General features: G+C 38.8%; 1 protein-coding gene across 4 annotated transcripts in view; it reads right to left on the bottom strand.

Annotated features, from left to right (window-relative positions):
- Positions 1-19,287, bottom strand: part of LOC105929055 (1-phosphatidylinositol 4,5-bisphosphate phosphodiesterase beta-1) — a 164,748-nt gene extending 145,461 nt beyond the window's left edge. Inside the window, exons 1-2 of one of the 4 annotated variants that reach the window (XM_021318590.2) lie at positions 18,846-19,287; positions 13,367-13,444 (exon numbers count right to left, since the gene is read on the bottom strand). In XM_021318590.2, the coding sequence (XP_021174265.2) occupies positions 13,367-13,444; positions 18,846-18,944 (177 nt within the window). In that variant the 5' untranslated portion in view covers positions 18,945-19,287. The remainder of the gene's footprint in view (positions 1-13,366; positions 13,445-18,845) is intronic. The other 3 variants (XM_036134178.1, XM_021318589.2, XM_012866656.3) reach the window with 3 other exon arrangements.
- Positions 19,288-20,523: the final 1,236 nt, after the last annotated feature.

Here is a 20,523-nt window from a genome sequence, read left to right as displayed (position 1 = left end):
GTTGTGCCCCCCTTTAATGAATGAAAACATTTCAGGCCCCCCGAACCCAACAAAATGGGTCAGAAACATAACCTTTATTATTTTCTCTTTTAATGCATTGAAACCGTTGCTCTGAAGATTACCCATAATCCCTTTTACATTTTAAATATATTCTATAACAACTTTTCTAACAACTAGAACTTTCAACATCACCACATTTTATAAACTATATGAAGCCACTAATCTTAAAGACAAATTACTATTACATTAAAGGTATACTATGCAACCGGGGTTGATTTTCCAGCGAGGCTCCCCCCAGAGTGCGAAAGTAAAAGTGCACTGTCGTAAAGATGCTCAGCTGTTCTGGTTTCTCCATCAAGCCAGGCGCGGTTGTTTTGAGCTTAGCAGACAGGCGAACGCAAGGAAAAGTGGAAAAAACGGCAGTACAAACAATGACTAACACAGTGAAGGTATGAACATCAAGCTTCCCGCAGCGCTATCTTGGCGAGGCGGCCGCCGCGGCCGCCGTAGCGTCTCGCCAACATAAAAAAATAAATAAAGAAAGAAAGAAATAATAATAATAATAATAATAATAATAATAATAAAACTCGATATGCTTGCATGTTTATTTGACATTAACACGCGGTTCTTTGTTGTTGCTTTCGCGCGTGCATATAGTGAATGGCAGGGCAAAAACACATGGAGTTCTCGCTGTAAAGCAAGACTTCTCTGTGTGCGGGCCGTGAGCTCTTGCAATTGCAAGTGCGGTATTTCCCCCACAGACCCCCAGGGCGGCCGAGAAAACCTTTGTTCGACCTGAAATGACTCATTTAATCATCCAAAACGGTATGGAACACATTAATTAACTGAAAAATGTTGCATAGTATGCCTTTAAGTTTTATACTTTTTCAGAAGTTTATTAGTATTATTCATCAGCAAATTTTCATAGCTACGTTACCAATGCAGTGAGGCTGTTGTGCTATGAATAATGTAAACCAGTTCTGATTGTACTCACTGTTAATTGCCCAGTGATTTCACACGTCATCAATCTTTAGTATTTGACAACCCTCAATAAATACAAATTCAAACCACAGATTTACCATATTTTTTGGACCATGAGGTGTACCGGTTTATAAGGCGCTCCATGAATTTACGTGTCTAGGTGTGTCTTTGTCCACATATGAGATGCACCGGATTATAAACCGCATTACATACTCTTCCCCGGTGTGTAATATCACTCTGTCTCTCCAGTAGGGTGACCAGACGTCCCCGATTTCTGGGGACAGACCTTATTTTGGATGACATTTTCCCGGCAAAAGCTGTCCCGGGAAATGTCCCCGATTTCAATCTATCATGATGGAGTAAAAAAGTTTAATGCAACAAGAGTTATTTACCCGCTCTTGCCGCTGTCCCAATGTAGTAGAGTTTTGCCAAACGCACCTTCCCCACTCCCCGTCGGTGTTGCAGTTCAGACAAAACAAACCAACCCCCAGGCAGAGATTCTGCGCTTAACAAAATCAGAGACGTTCCTTAGTTTTCATTAGAGAAATCAAATCTGCTCCCCTTACACAGCTCTCTCCTGAGATGGAGAGCTTACTGTCTCTGTGGACGACACTGCGCTGTTTCTAACATAAGGCCAAAATAAACTTAACTTTTATATTGGATTAACTTACTAGGTTAATTGTTTCTAGCGTGTACTCCTCTGGTACCTCGACCTGCCTTACATAAATGCACTTTTAGCTTAGACATTACAGTCAGGCATTCTTGTAGACAGCTCAGGGGTCCTGTTACGGGGCCGATTAGGTAGTGACAGAGTGTATCGTGATGCTCTGAATATCCGTTGAGAGGAAGCGGCTTTTAACAAATTTTTGAGCGCATTGCACCATATAAACCGTAATCATATATAAGGCGCACCGGATTATAAGGCGCACCACCAATTTTTGAGAAAATATAAGGATTTTAAGTGCGCCTTATAGTGCACCTATATATGATAGACCTTCCCAGTAAGTCATATGAACACTTAATCAAAGTTATATTGGATTTAAATCATCAGACGTTTTAACAACAACCGGTTTATTTCTTGAATACTGACTCTTATTCTGTAGTAGTTCAATTATACTACGAGTATATTTATTTCATACTTAAAATGAGGCAGTGTACTTGAAGTTTATTTTTTATACTATATTTTATATACTTCACAAAGGTATAGTAGAGTATATTTGACTTATACTGAAAATAATAAACAGAACTCTTGAGACTAGGTACATTAATACTAAGTCTTAAGCTTACACTTAAATATACCTAATAAAATTAACTCTAAAGAAAATACTTTTTGCAAAGGGTAGTACATAATATCAGTTTCAAGCTGCGTTAAAAACAGCTAGCATAGTGCATAATGCTAACTAGGTGCTAACATAAAGAATAACCATGAAACCACAGAATGTTTTGCAAAAGCAACATGTTTCCAAGCTGAGCAAAGTTTAAATCAATTTATTTGTAGAGAAAAATAATAATGGACCACCTTTTAATTTGTTCATTAAATGCTTGCATTATTTTGGTCGTTAAAGGTAAGAATTGGTTCAGTTGATCATGGGATAAAGTGGGTTTGATTATTGGAACAGTTGTACTGTGTGGATTAGATGTGTGCATTTGCATAGACAGTTAAAGCACACATGATGATTCATATGCAAAATATAAATAAACACCAATGTGGTGACACATTTTTCTTCTCATGACACATGAGGAAGCACCCTCCCCTTTGGGGTTGTGCCTAATGTTAGGGGGCTGGCCTGTAACCAGAGGAGAAGGAGGGGGGAAGAGGAGATAAATACTTGTAAATCATTTGTCTATTTTTGCTGCTGGAAGTCGTGTGGTGGGCAGCAAGGACCCAGTGCTGGAATCATGTAATAATTTTCTGGCTTCTTTAGATTAAGGTGTAAAATTATGACTGTTCAGTACTGTTTTTAGTATTTTAGATTAGCAAGTAGCATTATTATCACAGTTAGAGTACCATCACTAACTGTATATATTTGTAATCATTCAGTGTTGCATTAGCAGACCCTTACCCTAATTTTGAGGTTTCCAAAAGATAGCCAACATTGTCATGTTTTGTGCAGAGTGCAGGCAAGAGTCTTAGAGAAGCATGATGGGTTAAAGTGATTTAATGAAATAATAGAAAAGACAAGGCTTACAGTTAGACGGTGGAAAACAGGAACCAGGAACACAACATAATGGAGACCAGAAGCTGGGAGTAGCATAACAGAGGACCTGACAACTGAGTATAGCTAAGCTGACTGAATAGATAGGGGAATAGACAGAAGGGAATATAGGTAGGGCCATGGCTTGAGAATATGGGAAAAAAAGCATATCGATAAAATAGTAATCATTTTGATTGATATCGAAAACTTCAAAACATATATTTTAAGTGCAGCAATCGGCATTTTATGTTGGTTACTCATTCCTAAATAGAGATCACTGAATTCAAACACAACCCTTTATTCAATCAACGTTTCACCAAAACTGTAAGTCTTATAAAAAGAGAAAAATAATCTAATAATAATAATCTCTGAACTCTTTGAAGATTGGTAAAGAAGCTTTCCAGGTCTGCTAAAAGTAATCAGGCAGAGGGAGAGCGAGAGCAAAGATATGACAGAGACAGGAGGGGAACAGAACCTAACAAGAAAGCATCAATAATAACCAGAAAAGGAAGAATAATCTAACAATTAACTGATGACAGAAACAACAATCTACAGATAATAACTATTACTTAAGGAAGTGCAAAACACAAACCTACTGCAGGATCCCCAGGGAGCTAAAACAAGTAATCAAACCCCTGGGGATCCTGTCAAACATTTCCAAATCCTGCATGTTCCATAATGGACAGAACTGGACTCTTCAATAGCGTAAGCCAGCGCGACCTTGCTGTAATATGTTTAGCTTGCTGTTATTGCTGAAGTTTAATCCCATGTTTAAAATTAGCATCTTAAAGTAATAGCTGATATGGCGTAAAAGAAAAAAAAAGAAGACCATATCCTTTATGGAAGCTTCCAGGAGCGTTTGTGCTCCTTCTGGCTTCATTTTCAGACTGTATTGACACTAATCATAAGTTTGAGTCTTCTTCCCTCAGCAACAACGCCCTTGCTAAAGAGTGTTGTTGTGCATTCACTGATCAGAATAAAGTTTGGATTTGTAGTTTCTGATAAGCTAATTACCACATAGGGCCTGTCAAGTATAAAACATATTGATTTCAGTCGACATTTGCTTTTGCAAATTTCTAGTTGGCAGATGCACGTGTGATTAGACAAGCTAACATTTTCCAGGTTTTAGCAGCAATCTGGGTACTCAGACGACAAGTTCAAGTCACATTCTCACTATAGCTGCAATAGTGCAACAAAGGTTTATTCATGGCATGGGATAAAGTTAATTCTCTGTTAAAAAGTTAAAGATTAAATACTTTTGTCAATATTGTATGTAATAATTGGCCCATTTTGCAAAGACAGCAACCCAGTGAGAAGCTAGCAATTATATTTGAGGTATGGTTATGATCAACTATGCAATACAAACATTATATCATAAAAGAATATCAAAAACATAAATACAAATTTAATTTTAAAGACTGTAAATCTGCAAGTTTTAGTAATGGAGACTAGTTGCATCACAAACGGTATTTACTGAGTAAGACACAACGGTAGAGATTTTAAATGCACTGGTAGTTTTAAAAGTATCTGGTCATTCTGACAATAAATGTCAGACTAAACTATATCACCAAGCTGTGAGATGTGTTAATATTTCACTTCCAGGAGCCGCGTCGGCTTCATCTTCCTAATATTTCCCATTCTCACTCCCTCTCTTTCTCTGACTACTGACACAGGCACAATATGGCCTTTGTGTGCCTGGCTATAATTTGGCAGAGGCCACAATTCACTTTCAGTCAATTGGCTGCAGAGTTATACCATGTCTCTCTACCACATATAGTTGCTGACGGAGGTGGAGGAGCAGCAGCCTCTGTAATCACAGAAAATTGCTGTGCGGGTAAACTACAGATGTGTGAATTCTGCTACGAGAGAGCGGAGAGTAAGAAGGTGCGTTGTTTTGTTCAAGTGGGTATTAAAGGGCTGCACTCCTGCTATGCATTAGCCCAATTGGAGCTTCATTCAGAGGTAGCCAGAGCATGGCAGCTGTTGACTGTGTAAGTCTGGTTTTGGCTCAGGGTGGCCTGTGTTTCACCTTTGAACATCATTCAATGCCATACGCGGAGCGCCTGTCCAGCGAACGTCCTGAAATTGGCACGCTGCTGGAACATAAATCTCCCGAGAGAAAGTGTTTAACCTTTTGTTGCAACCACAGCCTGTTTCGTAGGAAACACACACACACACCCGCATACACTCACACGCACTTACACGGAAACAATATCAGTTTCCAAGTGGCAGTGTTCCTCAGACTATGAGCGGGGGCCGAGAGAGAGAATGTGACATTTCCAAGGTGTGTGCTGTCACAAGGCAACCATGGCAACTAAACTAAAAGGCTGTTAATTTAACTGAGTCACTCCACCTCTCGGTGCTGCATCGCTCCTCCCACTAGACGCAGCCACAACCACCAGACGTACAAATTATTTTTAAACCTGTGAAGCCACCTGTTCATGGCTGGACGGTACCAGAATGTGAGTCAATGTATGTCTAGGCAAGCGGAGGCCTTTGGGTTTACGGCACCATCTGATGAGAAATGTAAGTGTCCGTCTTCAAAATGCAGTGTATGAATGTGGTCATTTGAGCTGCATCAGCAAATCTTAGGCAGACTTGGTTTTGTTACCATGACCACGACTGCAACGTAAAAAAAAAAAAAAAGCGCCCTAAAGAAGTGGGATTGCGGCTTCAAATGCAAGGTTTATGATTATAGGTTCTTGGCACATTTTAAATTCTTTTTGATGATGGTTTTACAAATCTTTTGGAGCTGCTCAATAAATCAAACTGCCATCCTCATGCCAATGACAAAATCACAAAAGACTACCCTGATGCAATATTTAGCAGACCGACATATTTTGAGTGCCACGCATTCACATTCTGCATACTAATAATATATTTGGCATGATGAGAAGACTCTCACTGCCCGAGATGAAAACACTTAACAAAAGATTGGAAGCTGATGACTGAAAAGAAAGCAGAGAAGAATTATATGCAAGTTTTTTTTTCTTTTTTACAGTGAAGCAACAATTAAGATTTTATCTTTTTTTTCTAAGAAACAAGCCACTCTTAAACAGATTTTTATCACGTTACAGCAATTTTGCCAGCTTGTGTCAAGTACAAACAACAACTGGTCAGTAAACAGGTAAAACCTGAAGTACACTCAGTTCCAAACTGCTTGTAAACCTCTTTTTTCAAATTGTACCACTAGCTAAATATTATTATTGACTTTTACAACAGTAATTTAAAAGCAAACTGCTTCATCAAACTGATGAATCTGTGCAAGAGCATATGAAGCATTTTCTAAAGTTATACTTTATAAAATCAGTTTCATGAATAAGAAAATACTAAATCTTTTTAGCATATCTGCATCAAATTATTATTAGTATCAGTGCTTTGAAACGATTGTGTAAACGACTGTGTGACCTTCTTCTTATAATATACCAACTTTATTCTCATAATATTATGACTTTATTCTGGTGATGATAATAATAATAATAATAATAATAATAATTCAATTTATTTATATAGCACCAATTCATGAAACATGTCATCTCAAGGCACTTTACAAAGTCAAATTCAATCATATTATACAGATTGGGTCAGATTATACAGATTGGTCAAAAATGTCCTATATAAGGAAACCAGTTGATTGCATCAAAGTCCCGACAAGCAGCATTCACTCCTGGAGAAGCATAGAGCCACAGGGAGAGTCGTCTGCATTGTCCATGACTTTGCAGCAATCCCTCATACTGAGCAAGCATGAAGCGACAGCATGATATTACAACATAATTCTCATGGTGTGTTTTATTGATATACACCTAATAATATTACTTTAGTCTCGTAATTACCCCTCAAAAAAAATTATTAGGGCCATTGTAGATTAAAGAAAATAAATTACTGGCCACAAAGAAGTACATTGTGACAAGAAAAACCTCTGAAATTTTTAGTTTAATTTTATATATTTGAGAAAAAAAAAACAAATTTCCATGATTAAAGGCAAAACATTTGCTATATTAAAACAACTATGTCTGATATTGTAAAGTCAGAAATGTGGATCATCATTTGGATCATCTCCTGACCCCCACTTTGGGAACCCCGGCTGTAGATAATCCCAAATCTCTCTCCTTTGACAGATTATTGACACATCCTAATCCAGTGGTAACATCTTTTAAACATTTTTCAGACAATGATATAAAACACTGCGACATAAATAGATGGTGAAGAGTAACCTCCTGTCAATACAGCCAGGTACCTTACAAAAAGCTCACATTATTTTCTCCACAATTCTACTGTAAATAAAACCAAAGTGTATGTACACTGGAAATGTACTCTAAAAGACATTGACACTAAATTATCAGTGTGATCAGAACATTAAAAGAAAATCACCAATGTTTTCATTTTCAGTCACAGAAGCTGAAGAAGGAAGTTTGTTTCTGAAGTTGAATTATTGCTGCTTTAAAAATATTCCAGTTCCTTGTTCATGAGTCACTAGGAAAGCACCAAATGATAGTGTGCAAACTTACAATGACCTTTATTAATGAGCACATAGAGACATACCAGCTTTATTAGTAACCAAGGAAATCATTTTATTTGGATATATATGATGCTGTTAAAAAATACAATTCTCTCTCTCTCTCTCTCTCTCTCTCTCTCTCTCTCTCTCTCTCTCTATATATATATATATATATATATATATATATATATATATATATATATATATATATATATATATATATATATATATATATAATGTAGGTGGAACTATTTGGTGTCATTATCTACTGTTTTTGTGAAACTATTTCTTGAACTCAGTCTTTTCAAAGGAAGAAGTGAATTTACAGAGAAATAGACAGCTGAACTATGAACCAAACAAATGCAAACATGGGAGATTTATAACAGCAATCATTTACATAGCAACGTCCTGTGTGAAAATTTAGTGTGGAGCATGACAACAGAGCTTACACCACACTCAACTCTACATGGTTTGCACCTGTAGTAGAGAAAGTGTAAAACCTTGCGGCTAGATCATCCTGCTGCATTTGAATTTTCTGCAACAGGAGCGGCATTGTTAGAGGTTTTGCTTTGGCAAGAGCCCACTAGTGAAGGGAGGGAAGTGAAAAATCAAATTAAGCTTATCATTGGATCCAGGCTCTTTCAGCTCATATCCTGAACTGGAACCATTGACAGGTCACTTACATTTCCTCTACATTTCCCTGAAAAGTCATACACTGGCTGAAAACAATATGTATCTTCTTTTTCTTCCAAAAATTATTCCACAGGATACTTTAATACTGATATATTAAAAAGAAAAAAAGATCTTGACCAACACTAAGAAAGTGCTTCGGATCTATTTAATTCAATAGTGGACATCGGTTGCACACAAAACTTTTGCTTTCGCAGCAGCCTATAATGTTGCGGTAATTAAAGATGATTTTGTCACTTTCCTTCAACACAACTAAATCACTTCCCTCCAAACCTATTTCATCAATTAAAAGTAAGGGATGGGGTTTTAAGAGAGAGAAAACCTCACTGATTACCATGCAACTTCTAGATTACTAGTGGTGTCTTTATCCTGTGATCTCTCTGACTGGTGTAACTGAACAGTCATCTTTAGAGTGTGAATCTGAATCTCGGCTCCTGTCTGTGTGAAAGTTATTTCTCCTGTAATATTCTGTTCCCTTGACTTCTGTAATCAATCAAGAAGATTTATTTGTCACCGCGTGTCACTGTGGTGAAAGTCCTTTCAGGACACATTGCGTATATATATATATATATATATATATATATATATATATATATATATATATATATATATATATGTATATGTATATGTATATGTATATGTATATATATACACACTTAGGGCTATACTTGGGATTATATGTTGTGATGTTAAGCTTAGTGACTAGCAGACAGGTGAGGAGGATACATTTTTGTGCAGCAAGCAAACAGTTCACCTGAACCAACAATACATTCTGTGCGATCAGGTTGGCAGGTTATTTCAGGAAAATTAATTTCTGTCATTGCATTGATTTATTAGGAAACAATAAAAATGTTGAAGCAACACCATATGCACGACATCCAACAAATGCAAGTTTTTTTTGTCTTTGTCTAGTCATAGTATCTACACAATATTATTACATTCTCTTTAAGACATGAAGAGATAGTGTTCAAGTAACTAAACATGCTTAAGTAGAATCAACAGATAACAGATTTCTTTTTTTCATTGAACAATAAATTAAACAATAGTAGCAGGTTGAAACTAGGAGAACCTTTTAACCTTCATTCCTAAACTGAAGATGAGCAAATGTATAAGATATAAGCATAATTGAGATCATATTTCACACCTATTGCAATTCTACTTCATAATCTCGGTATTATCAGGAAACGTGTTACATAAAAAGTCAAGAGGAAATCAAATTTTAACTTTAAATCAGCTTGTTATTCATACTAATCTAGTGAATGACTATGTGTTTTGCCACTGTCACATCTAAATTTCTCCATTGTGGGACAATTAAGGTATTTCTTAAGGTATTTCTTATCTTAAAGTCTCTTCTATTACATAGAGGGTGTGGTATCATGACATGGGCTTGTGCAATTGCTGCTCCAACCCAATTATATGGTATTTGGAATATGATTCTAAATCAATCAACAAACAATCATGTTTGCTTTTTGTTTTGTCGAATGAAAAGTTATCAGCTTAATCACGCATGGCCTTGTAGTCACATACAGTAAGACAACCATACACCAACTATTTGTATCAGGAACAATGAGGTCTTGGTCTGGCAAGTGTCCATTAGGAATAGTTTGTTACACGCATCTTATTAAGATATTCATCAACTAAAAAGGGGTTTTCCTTTGCAGGAAGGACCAAGTATTCAAATATTTCGACATCTATTTAGTTTGTGAATGGGACTTCCCCCAATAGTCTGGTGCCAACACTTGCTGAGAGCTGTAACCATCAAACATTTGTTATAAAGATACAGGGATGTCGTGACTTATAAGTGTCCCAACTTTATAGGTTTTTCAAGATAGGAGTTGTCTCTCTGCTCATTTTTTGCTTTGAGTTGAGAGCAAAAATCTGACTTACGACTAGTCAGCTTGAGACATCCCACCACTAGTGGGTGCCACAGTGAGTGCTGTGACAAAGTAACCACAGACGAAGCAGCGCATGGAGGTTTTGCAACAAATAGGTGAAGCAGAGGAGGTCAAATGGGTGAAGCGGAGTAGGTGATTATCTCTACAAGAGAGATAAAGGAAACATGGGGAATGTGGTAGGAAGTTTCTGAGAACTTTCAAAAGAAACCCCCAGAAAAAGTCTGGTGGCAGAAACCACTTTGGTGGCTGAAAGCCTTAAATGAGTATTGGTTCAAGAAGTTCATTATACAAAACCATAAAATAGAGAAAATACCTGAATCCATCAGAGGTAATGACAGTCTAAGAGTCAGTGCAGTTGGCACTTTGAGCACGGTCCTGCTGTGCTTCTGAAGAATCCAAGGAATGCTTTTACTCTGCAGGCCATCAGGCTGAGTCTCACAAACACCCGTAGCAACCGGACAGAGCATTTCAGCTTGTTTGAATCGGTATGTTGAACAGATGTCTAATGCCGTTATGAATAAACGTTAGCTGACACACAGGACAAGTCATCTTTACAAACACATGCTAACACACAGTGGCACAAAGGTCGATAGTGGGTGCCTTTTTTTATGCCCTAATAGAGTTTTATGCAGGCTTTGCTTGGTATCAGCCTGAGTTATTATGTGTGAGGCGGGACTGTTCTCAGTGCTGGGAGACTGAGCAGACATCCACATCCATATACACACATAAGCCGATCCAGAGACATAGATGCTCAAATCTCATCATTCAAACTCCTTGCCTCATCATGGAGAGAGAGGAAATAATAGTGAACTCATGTCAACCTGCCCCAGCATCTCTCAATTTAATTAGAGAGTTACACTCACAGTTATCTCTCACTTGCTCTCTTTCCTTGTTAATTGTTTAATAGAACTGTGCACTTTCCATGCAGACGCGGTCTCTGTTTCCACAGACCGTGTATTATTTACATTAGGCTGGCAACCTAATCGCATCCTTTCCCTTTTACAAAGCAGGAGGGGAGGACGTGTGTGTGGACTTGTGTGGTGAGGTTAAGTCTCGGTCAGCACTCCTGTCTGTGCTTTGCTATCGCTGCAGTAAAATATGCTCATCTAGGAAAGCATCAAATCAATGGTTGCTATTAATTAGTCTCCACCAGACTAACACTGCTGATAAAGTTCCACACATAAATAGAACAGGAACACATTACCCGTATCGAGCTGTTTGGAGGCGTTGGACAAGCAGATCTGTGCTCAAGACACCGAGTTTAACAGCTGCACTGCATATACAAATAAACAGGGAGTAATGCAAATTATGCCCACTTTTTTACAGAAGGAAACTAGGGGGAAGTTTTTGATAATGTAACATATTATGACAGAAGTAATTTCCCAACCTGGCTCCTGATGTCTGTTAGCCATTAGTGTGAGTTCTTTCGGCTGCTGCATTAATCAGGGAGCGCCACTGCAAGTCAGTACAACTTATACACAGAGTTTTTTCACAAGATGCCCTTTAGACAAAACAAGGATTTGAACCCGGGTCCCCAAGTATTATAAATGTGGACTCGCCCTGCTACACCACACAGGGACTACAGCGTCTGTTTCCTCATTACAGAAGGGTAGAAAACACAGGTGTCATGTTAAGCACTTCAGGTGAAAATTGTTGGATTTATGTCTCTTGTTCTCCATAGCTGTTCGACTGATTAAATTGAGGTTATATTCCTTCTTTTGTGGCAATGGGTCTGTGTTGCCAGGCACACCATGATAGATAACTGGAAGGCACCAATACAGAGACAAGTGCAGTCCTGCCTGGATCTGGTTATTCTTTTCATATCATGTCCTTGTATTTATAATAAACACAGCCAGCGAGCTTGCAGCAGATCTCCTACACTAAAAGGTATATTGTATGTATTTAACTAGAAAGATTGATGAGGTCACAACTAAACCTAAGAGTACCACCATACAATTGATTATGTAGCACTGTATTCGGCATACAGTGCTGAATAGTGGCAACAGTGGATGAAGATGTCGCACTGTTGCCACCAGATGATGATTTGGATTTGGTAATGTTTTGTGTTCTCAAACATGAAGCAGCAAAACATCTCAAGATAAGGCATGGGCTGGTGAACAAATCAAGGCTTCATGCAGTTGCAATGGTTTAAATCACTCTTGCACCACAGTCGAATAAAAGTTGCTAGAGGGGCATTAAAAGTCACTAAGTTGGCATCAGTGCTTGCTACGGTGGTAAAAGTGCTGGTTTATACCCCGCAGTGGCAGCGCTACTGACGTCAGTTTCGCCAAGTGACGTCACAAAAACTTTTGAAACAATAGCAATACTGATTCAAAATTCAATGCTAGACACTTGTTGAACCTTAGGCATAAGAAAAAGGTTGATTTGGGGATGAGTTACCTTTTATAAAGCAGAATACCAAAATGTATGTTCAGCTAAAAGAACATCTTAATAAACCTACTAGGTGTTTTCTCTTAATTTTTACTTATGTCTATGTATCACAATAACAACGCAAGAAACAAATAGTATAAGTACAAACAATATCAATATAATTGCAATGATTAATATGTTAAAATATTTTGGCAGCAGTACAACCAGTCACAACAACCCATGCCAAGACAGCCATAATCACCTGGTATATGACCCGGTATAACTATATAAATAGGCTGCAAACACAAAGGGCCACCTTGCTGGTGTAGCCGTATTTGCAAATATATATTCAGTTTATATCTTAACTTTGACACCTATTCCAATTTAGGTTAAGACTTTGACTTCATGTTCCCATTGTCTAATTGCTGACTTAACAACAGATACCTCTGCAATTGTGTCTTTGATTTGCATCTATCTAAACATGCAGAAAGCCGTCAGACTGGTAATAACACAAAGGAGCATATGCAAAATTCCACCCCAATTGAAAGATTCAATCATTTTAAAACAGAAATAAGGGGAACAATTGTTACTGCCGCTGCGATAACTAAACGTGATATAAATGCAATTCAACAAGGTGGTATTCTTGCAGCTCTGTAAGCATGAAGGTCTAAGTTCAGACTAAACGCGTTTCCAGTACAAGCAGTTTCATAAATAGACTTGTAAAGCTGCCGTCTTACCTTGTTCTGGTCGGTCCAGTACAGGAAGTACCCTTTGGGGTCAACTGTTAGAGTCACGGGGGTCACAGTGGTAGAATCCTGCAGTAAGCAAGACAAGACATCTGGAGTTAATCAGCGAGTCACCGTGTAACACTGCATCCCTCTTGGGTCTCATACGGGGAGTACATATGGCGGAATATTCCCTGAGGTAAACCAGTTAATTTTGTCTGTCAACATCAAAGCATACTTTTTCTAACACCGCTGGCATTCCAGAGCCTGAAATGACATTAAAACTGCTGTTTGTGTTGCTGCTTGCACACAATCCTTTCCTTATAGGGTTAGTGCTTTCCAATTCGCGATGAGGCCTCGCCACAAATGACCAGCACACTGGCGTGCGAGTGCATTTGTTGTGTCTGCATTCATTGCTGCAGGTTGTTTCAAAGCTGATGTTTCCCCGTTTCCCTTCTTGCAACGGGACACGCTTTCCCACAGCTTCTACATACAGACGGTTCTGTGTTTCACACACACGCTTTGACCCTGAGGCGTACATGGCAACATCAGATATTATTGGATGCTTCTATAAAAAGAAAGAGCCTTTGCCCTTTTTTTTTTTTTTTTTTTTTTCTCGGCACCCATTGTGGCAGAGGTTCAGCTGAACTGTAGCATATTGTCCTCTTCAATCAACCATGATCAGAGAAATCCAACCGCATTTGCTGCCCAGAGCGACAAAGTCTTCAAAATGTCTTCATGAGGCGACTAATGAGGTCCCCATCACAGTGTTTGGAGGCAGAGCGAATGGTGAGAATCTGTTACACGTGTCATATTTGGGTGTGACCCCATGCCAATTAAAGTTTAGCATATTATGAAAGCTTTGGGCTGGGGGGTGCGGTAAACAGCATATTCAACTGTACTGTCCTGCAGAGGCGCATCCTAAATAAAAAAATATATATTCTGTCTAAATATGACAGTCACACTTCATGGGAAATGAAACACCTGCTCCATGGCTGAGCAACACTAAGATCCATGTGGACGCTGAAGGGAACAGAGAGAAAGAGAATAAAGGCAGAAAAGGACTGAGCGCAAACTAAACGAAGGACATGTTCGAAACCGAGTGTGAACTGGTAAAGTGCTGTACCAGAGGCATTTGCTACAGCGATGCTCACTATGGCAACATTCACGTGAAAATCGAATGGAGACTCTAAAGGAGCATTTTCGGTTGTGCAATCTTTGCAGGATTGATTGGATTACAAAAAGATACGTCCGGGGATCACTGAAATACTGTGCATAGGGTGAGGACAGAGCCCCTCACCTTATGTTAGTATTTTGTAAAGGGGCATACAAAACTATTCATGTCCTCTTTTTGTTATTCTAACCACAACCTCAAATCCACCGGGACGGAAAACCACAGAGTGCATAATTGTGAGTTGCTGAAAGAAAACTATAAAGGGTTTAGAAATAGTTTTACACATACTCTAAATAGTGAAGTTCTAATTGTTATTTGTTGTTTATACATCTGTGATTTATTTTTTTTATGTTGCCATGTATTCTCAATTGGATTACGGTCTGGCCTTTGAATGGGTCGTTATAACACATCAGTATGCTCTGATCCAAGTTTGGTTATATCTATGTTTGTTATGCTGCTAAAGGTAAACCTCCACCATCGTCTCAGTCTCTTGTAGTCTCTAACAGGTTTAGTCCTGTATTGAGCCCCATCTAGCCTCTCTGTCCCTGCTGAAGAAAAGCATCCCCACAGCATGAAGCTGCCACCACTACATTTTATTACAGGGGGTGGTGGTGTGCTCCATGAGTTGTTATTTTTTGCAACAAATGGTTTAATATGGTTACTTTTAAAGACAGGCTGAAACTCTGTCTGCCTTCTAGTTCCTCCAACTCCACTTTTACAGAAAAATATCAATTTCATGCACTCATCAAACACATCAGTTACTTCTATTATTAAACAAATGTGTTAATAATGAGGTCGATCAAGAACTTTTCATAAAAAACATTTGTATTTCCATTAAACTAATTCAAATTTTATGCAGTGACAGGATGTGGCATCTGATGGATTGGTTGTTATGTTAGTGGAAGAAGAAAAGGATAGTTTCTGAGCTCTGGGAGTCAACCTAATGATGTGAGAGCAGTAATTATCACCAGCTTCTTTCTTAATGTCTCAACTTTCCACGGCCACCACAACAAACGCATTAGGCCGTTATGGGCTTTCAGCGAAGGCTTTCTCATGGGAGTCCAAAAAACAAAGGCTCCTGTGGTTTATATTATAGTGGTTCAACATTCGACATAAACCGACTGCTGCGTGTTTCTTTTGTTTCTAGCATGCTCGTATTGTTTCTGGCGGACCAACAGCGACCAGTTTCAAACTGTTTCAGTTTAGCTATTTTTCATTGTCATTTCACTGGACAACCTTAGCAAGCTGTGCTCTTCTTTTTGTGAAGCGAAGGGTAAAATGAGTGATCACTGGCTCACTTACAAAAGTACAAATACCCTGAGGACATTGATCCTTGCCAAGAAAGACTGCCATTATTTATTTTTTTTTTTTCTGTGAAGCATCTGTACCATTAGCCATCACCTAAGGGGGGTCGTTGGTGAGGAGATTTGAGCTCAGCGCATTTCTGTTCGGTCTCCTAATGACATATCCTGCTACTTTCCCTGGATTTTAAGCTCCCACGATAAGATCTTGTTCAGAGGGCATCACAGAAAACAGGGATGGTACAAAAGTAACGATAGGATAATCTCTGATGTTTACTGATCCATTATTATATTTGTATATCTTGTTCGTTATTGTAATGAGGAATTGGATAAATGCTTCCTTTCACTTTTATTAGAAAGCAGATAATAGTGGAGATACATCAATAAATTGGTTTGAAGGTGCATGGCCATTTTTTAGCTTGATGTGTCTTGATCAGCAAACAGCTAATCATAAACTCAAAAATCTGATCTTTTTTCCAATTAGTAAATGCACCATGGTGCTTTCAAGTCCTACTAACAACAACACTTTTATATGTGGAAGGCGTAGATAAAGTTAGCTATAGTCATGCCAGTGAGGTGTTTAAAGCTTAAATCAGATGAAACAGAGATTAAATAAGATATTTAAAAGAATACAATTTATGTGACGTGATTGCAGCTCATTCAGCCAATTAGGGACAGAGGTGGTGAGAGAGTAAGACTTCTAGCAGATACCAGGAAGGTTAAATTTTACACAGCATAGTTGTTTTGTTTTATCATTTCCGAGCTTTCAGTGTCTGCTTCTCATGAAAAATCCTGGATTTAGAACTGCTGGCGGCCTTTTTGGAAATCTGGTTAAGGTAAGTGTGAAGAAAATATACAAAGAGGGCCATGTTAGTAACAGCAACGCTAACTCCATTCTTGCTGATCTCCAGTGTCTCACGCACACAGTGTGACATCACCTTTGCTTTTGATATAAAACATTAATGACCACTTGGGATAAAAGGCAAGAAAAATAAATATATTAAATGCTGTTAATTATGGTACTTTAAGAGAAATTAGAATCAATTATAATCGGTATTGGCAAGTCTAATCTTTACAGAAATCTGTCCCAAACATCTTTACAGTTCAATGATAGTTTTTAGAGTCAAATGTTCTGTTTAAACTGACTAAAACAACTCAAAGGAAATTGTAAACGTCTCTGACTGTCTAAAAGCTGAAGTTGAAATAAATGCGATGCCTCCGTCTTTCTGTGTGACCTTAGCAGTGAGGTCTGGGACTTCAGCAAACATTTCTACAGCTGATTGGCCTGCTGTTCTTTTTCCAACAACCAACCAACACGCTTACTGTGCTGGAATTTACCTCAGTTTCTCATACTTACATACATTTTTCATCATGGCCATCATTTTTCATAACACAGTATGGGATTTATGTACTGTAAACAAATTTTACAGCTTTCATGTGCCCACTAAAAAAAAGAAATTTAATTTTCACCGACACAGAAAAATTAATAAATGAAACCCACATCAGAGAAAAGCAATACAATAAAGATGCACATCCATATCGGGTTTTTTTTTGTGTGACTTACACGACTCAATGTGGAAATAATTGAAAAGGAGCCCAAAACCCAAAGCTGTGATAAGAAGAAAATCATTTAATAAAATTCTTCTCTACTGCCAGTTCGCTATGGCTCCCCTCTCTTAGTCAGACTCCCTTATCCGCTGTGATTCTTTCCACCAAATTATAGGAAATAGGAAGGACCTGTATGGGAAGTGACACAGAAAGTATCTGTGGGTAGGCCTGTGTCTTTACTTCACAGGAAAAGTCTGACAGGCATTTGGCTCTGGAGAATCGGCTGCATGTGCCAAAGGCTGCGCACAAACGCGTCTGTTAAGAGGAAACGACTTACACTGGACGCCCCTTTTCACAACAAAGACAAAGCTGATGGAATCAAATTAAAAGAAATTCACCAGCCCTCTGATGATTGACAAGGGTGGAATGCGTGATTTCCTCACCGCCGACTGGACTGACTGTATTCACACTTCTGTAACATCCATCTGCGCTGTGCTTGGCTCACCTGGAGTCGAATAATCTCAAAATGCCTTTGCACCAAGGAGCTCATAAATGTCATCTTGAGGTTGTTAGACAAGAATAGAAAATGAATACAGGGAAAAGGGGAAAAAAAACATTACCAAAAATAGGTAATCATATGCAAATTCTCACACAGTATGAGCTCACATCCAGGTTGAAGACAGCAGAAGAATTCACAGTTATTCAAATTGGTAGTGAGGCAATCATACAAAACGTCCCTTTCCCTTTTAATTCTGCCTTTTTTTATATTCTGCAAGGCATGCCTGATGGTAGCATGGCAGAAAATAACTTCATCTGAAGAATGACAGCTTTATGTGAAGTCAATACAGGGTTATTAGAGATAAGTGTTAATGTATTTCTTGAGACAAGTGCATAGGGGTCTAAGTGGTCTGATGAAAAAGTATGTTTTACTGAACGAAGATCTTTGCATTTCAGCTACAGTCCTATACATATAGTTGCAATAAAAACATAAAAATAAACACAAAAAAGGGAATCTATTATTTAAATGTTAAGAATAAATCTTGCGTTTGTTGTACGTACTCTCTTTGTTTGTTTTTTTACAGTGAACAAGGAGAAGAAATTGAAGTTTTAAAAAGTGAATAGCATCTATTGATCAAATTGTGCAGACAGGCCGGGGCAAAGGCACGTGCACTCACTCTTACAAATACTCTGCATTAAGACGTAAACAAAGCGCCTGCCAGGGTACTGCGTTTTTTGTTTGTTTGTTGTTTTTTTTTTTTTTTTGCAGCATATCTGCATTTAAGCATGAAGACAAAGCCACCAGCCCCTGTCACTGCAGTCCCCACCGCAAATAAATCCATCCGCTGCGTTGTTGCGCGAGTCGCTTATAGATTGTGTAACATGCCTCGCATGCATATCGAACGGAAATGACCCTGAGATGTCGCCATAAATGAAATAATTACAGCTGGCGCGTCTGTCCATTACTTACATCATCCCATTTCATAAATTTGCTGCCCTTTCTGAGGCACTCCGGCACGGACACTGGCTTGAGCTGCAACGCATGAACTCCAGGCTGTGCCCCAGCCATTGACTCATCCACTCCTCTCGACGCACGGCACGGCCAGAAATGAGTCTCTTCCCTTTCTCCCTCTCTTATGTCTCCACGTCTCCTTCTTTAAATCCTCTCAAAAGGCGGCAGACGGAAAGTCCAACTACTGCTTGTATGTCATGCCCGCAGTGGCGGCAGCGGTGGCGCGTTTCGGTTTTTGGAGAGCTGTGGAGACAGGCGCAGGCGCAGCGGACCGGGGCCACTGACTGACTGACTGAGCGACTGAGTGACATGCAGCTAAAAACGAGCTCCAGAGAGAGGGAGAGAGAAAGCAGCGGCAGAGAAAGAGGGAGGCATCTCAATGAGTTTCACGTCTGGTTTGAAATTGGAGCTACAAGTCAATACGAGCACAGGATCGATGCTTTAAGTGTTCTGGCGCCTCCGTGTGTCCGCGACAGTACGATGCGCGCACACTGGCCCCCATCTGACAGGATAGACTTTACAGCCAGGAGCAGGTGCATGCAAGGGTTGCGCTATACTACCGCTATAGTATCACGAATCATATTTCTTCTTTTCTGATAAATGGAAGGGTGTGCCTTTATGATGAGCGCGAGAAATGAAATGATGCAGAAAAGGAGAGAAATGAAAAACGATTCAGCATTTTTTCCTGTAAACAAACACTCGTCTTGTATAAGTCCATCTTGGAAATCTTACATTTTAGTAATTCAATAAAAAATAACAATAGCATAAACCCACATTATAAATGAATTCACTCCACATGCAATATTTCAATAAAAGCTAAGAAAAACAAACAAACAAAAGTCTCGTAAATTTACAATATGGCTTAACATCAATTAAACAGGTTAATAAAGAATGCCATCCTACTAAAACATTTCTCTATATAGTGCAGTCTCTAGGTATATCTCAAATTATCAGAATATCGCGAAAAAGTTAAATATTGTTGTCACCTGCTTAAGAAAATAAAACTCATGGATAGATTCATTACATAGAGTGAAATATTTCAAGCCTGTATTTCTTGTAACGCTGATGATTAAGGCATACAGATAATCAAGACCCAAAGTGCGGTGGGCAGATGTCCAGAAGATAGTCTCTGAAGTCAAACAGAGCACCAGCAACTGGGATAACCGCAGCTTTAAGAGGATATTCAAACTAAATCCATTCAGGCTGAGGCTGGAGTCAGCACATCAGGAGCCATTACACACCAACACATCCTACACATTGGCTGAAAGATGTTGCGTTCCTTCTGTCAAGCCACTCCTTAACCAGAGACAGCATCAGAATCGTATTTCCTGGGCTGAGGAGAAACTGGACACTCAGTGGTCTAACGTCATCTTATCAGATGAGAGTAAACTTTGCATTTCGTTTGGAAATCAAGGTACCTGAGTATGGAGGAAGTCCAGTGTGAAGTTTCCACAGTCAGTGATGATTTGGGATACCATATCATCTGCTGATTCTGGTCCACTAGATTTTCTGAAGTCCACAGTTATCACGGCTGTCTAGCAAGACATTTTAGAGCATTTAATGCTTCCTTCTGGTTACACGCGTTATGGTGATGCTGAGTTCACACTGCCAAAAGTACCAAAGCTGCTTCAATTAC

This window comes from Fundulus heteroclitus, unplaced genomic scaffold, assembly GCF_011125445.2.
Source record: "Fundulus heteroclitus isolate FHET01 unplaced genomic scaffold, MU-UCD_Fhet_4.1 scaffold_76, whole genome shotgun sequence".
In the NCBI taxonomy this organism is placed as follows: domain Eukaryota; kingdom Metazoa; phylum Chordata; class Actinopteri; order Cyprinodontiformes; family Fundulidae; genus Fundulus; species Fundulus heteroclitus.
Note: the sequence above shows the minus strand (reverse complement) of the source record. Positions and strands in the feature narration are given on the sequence as shown.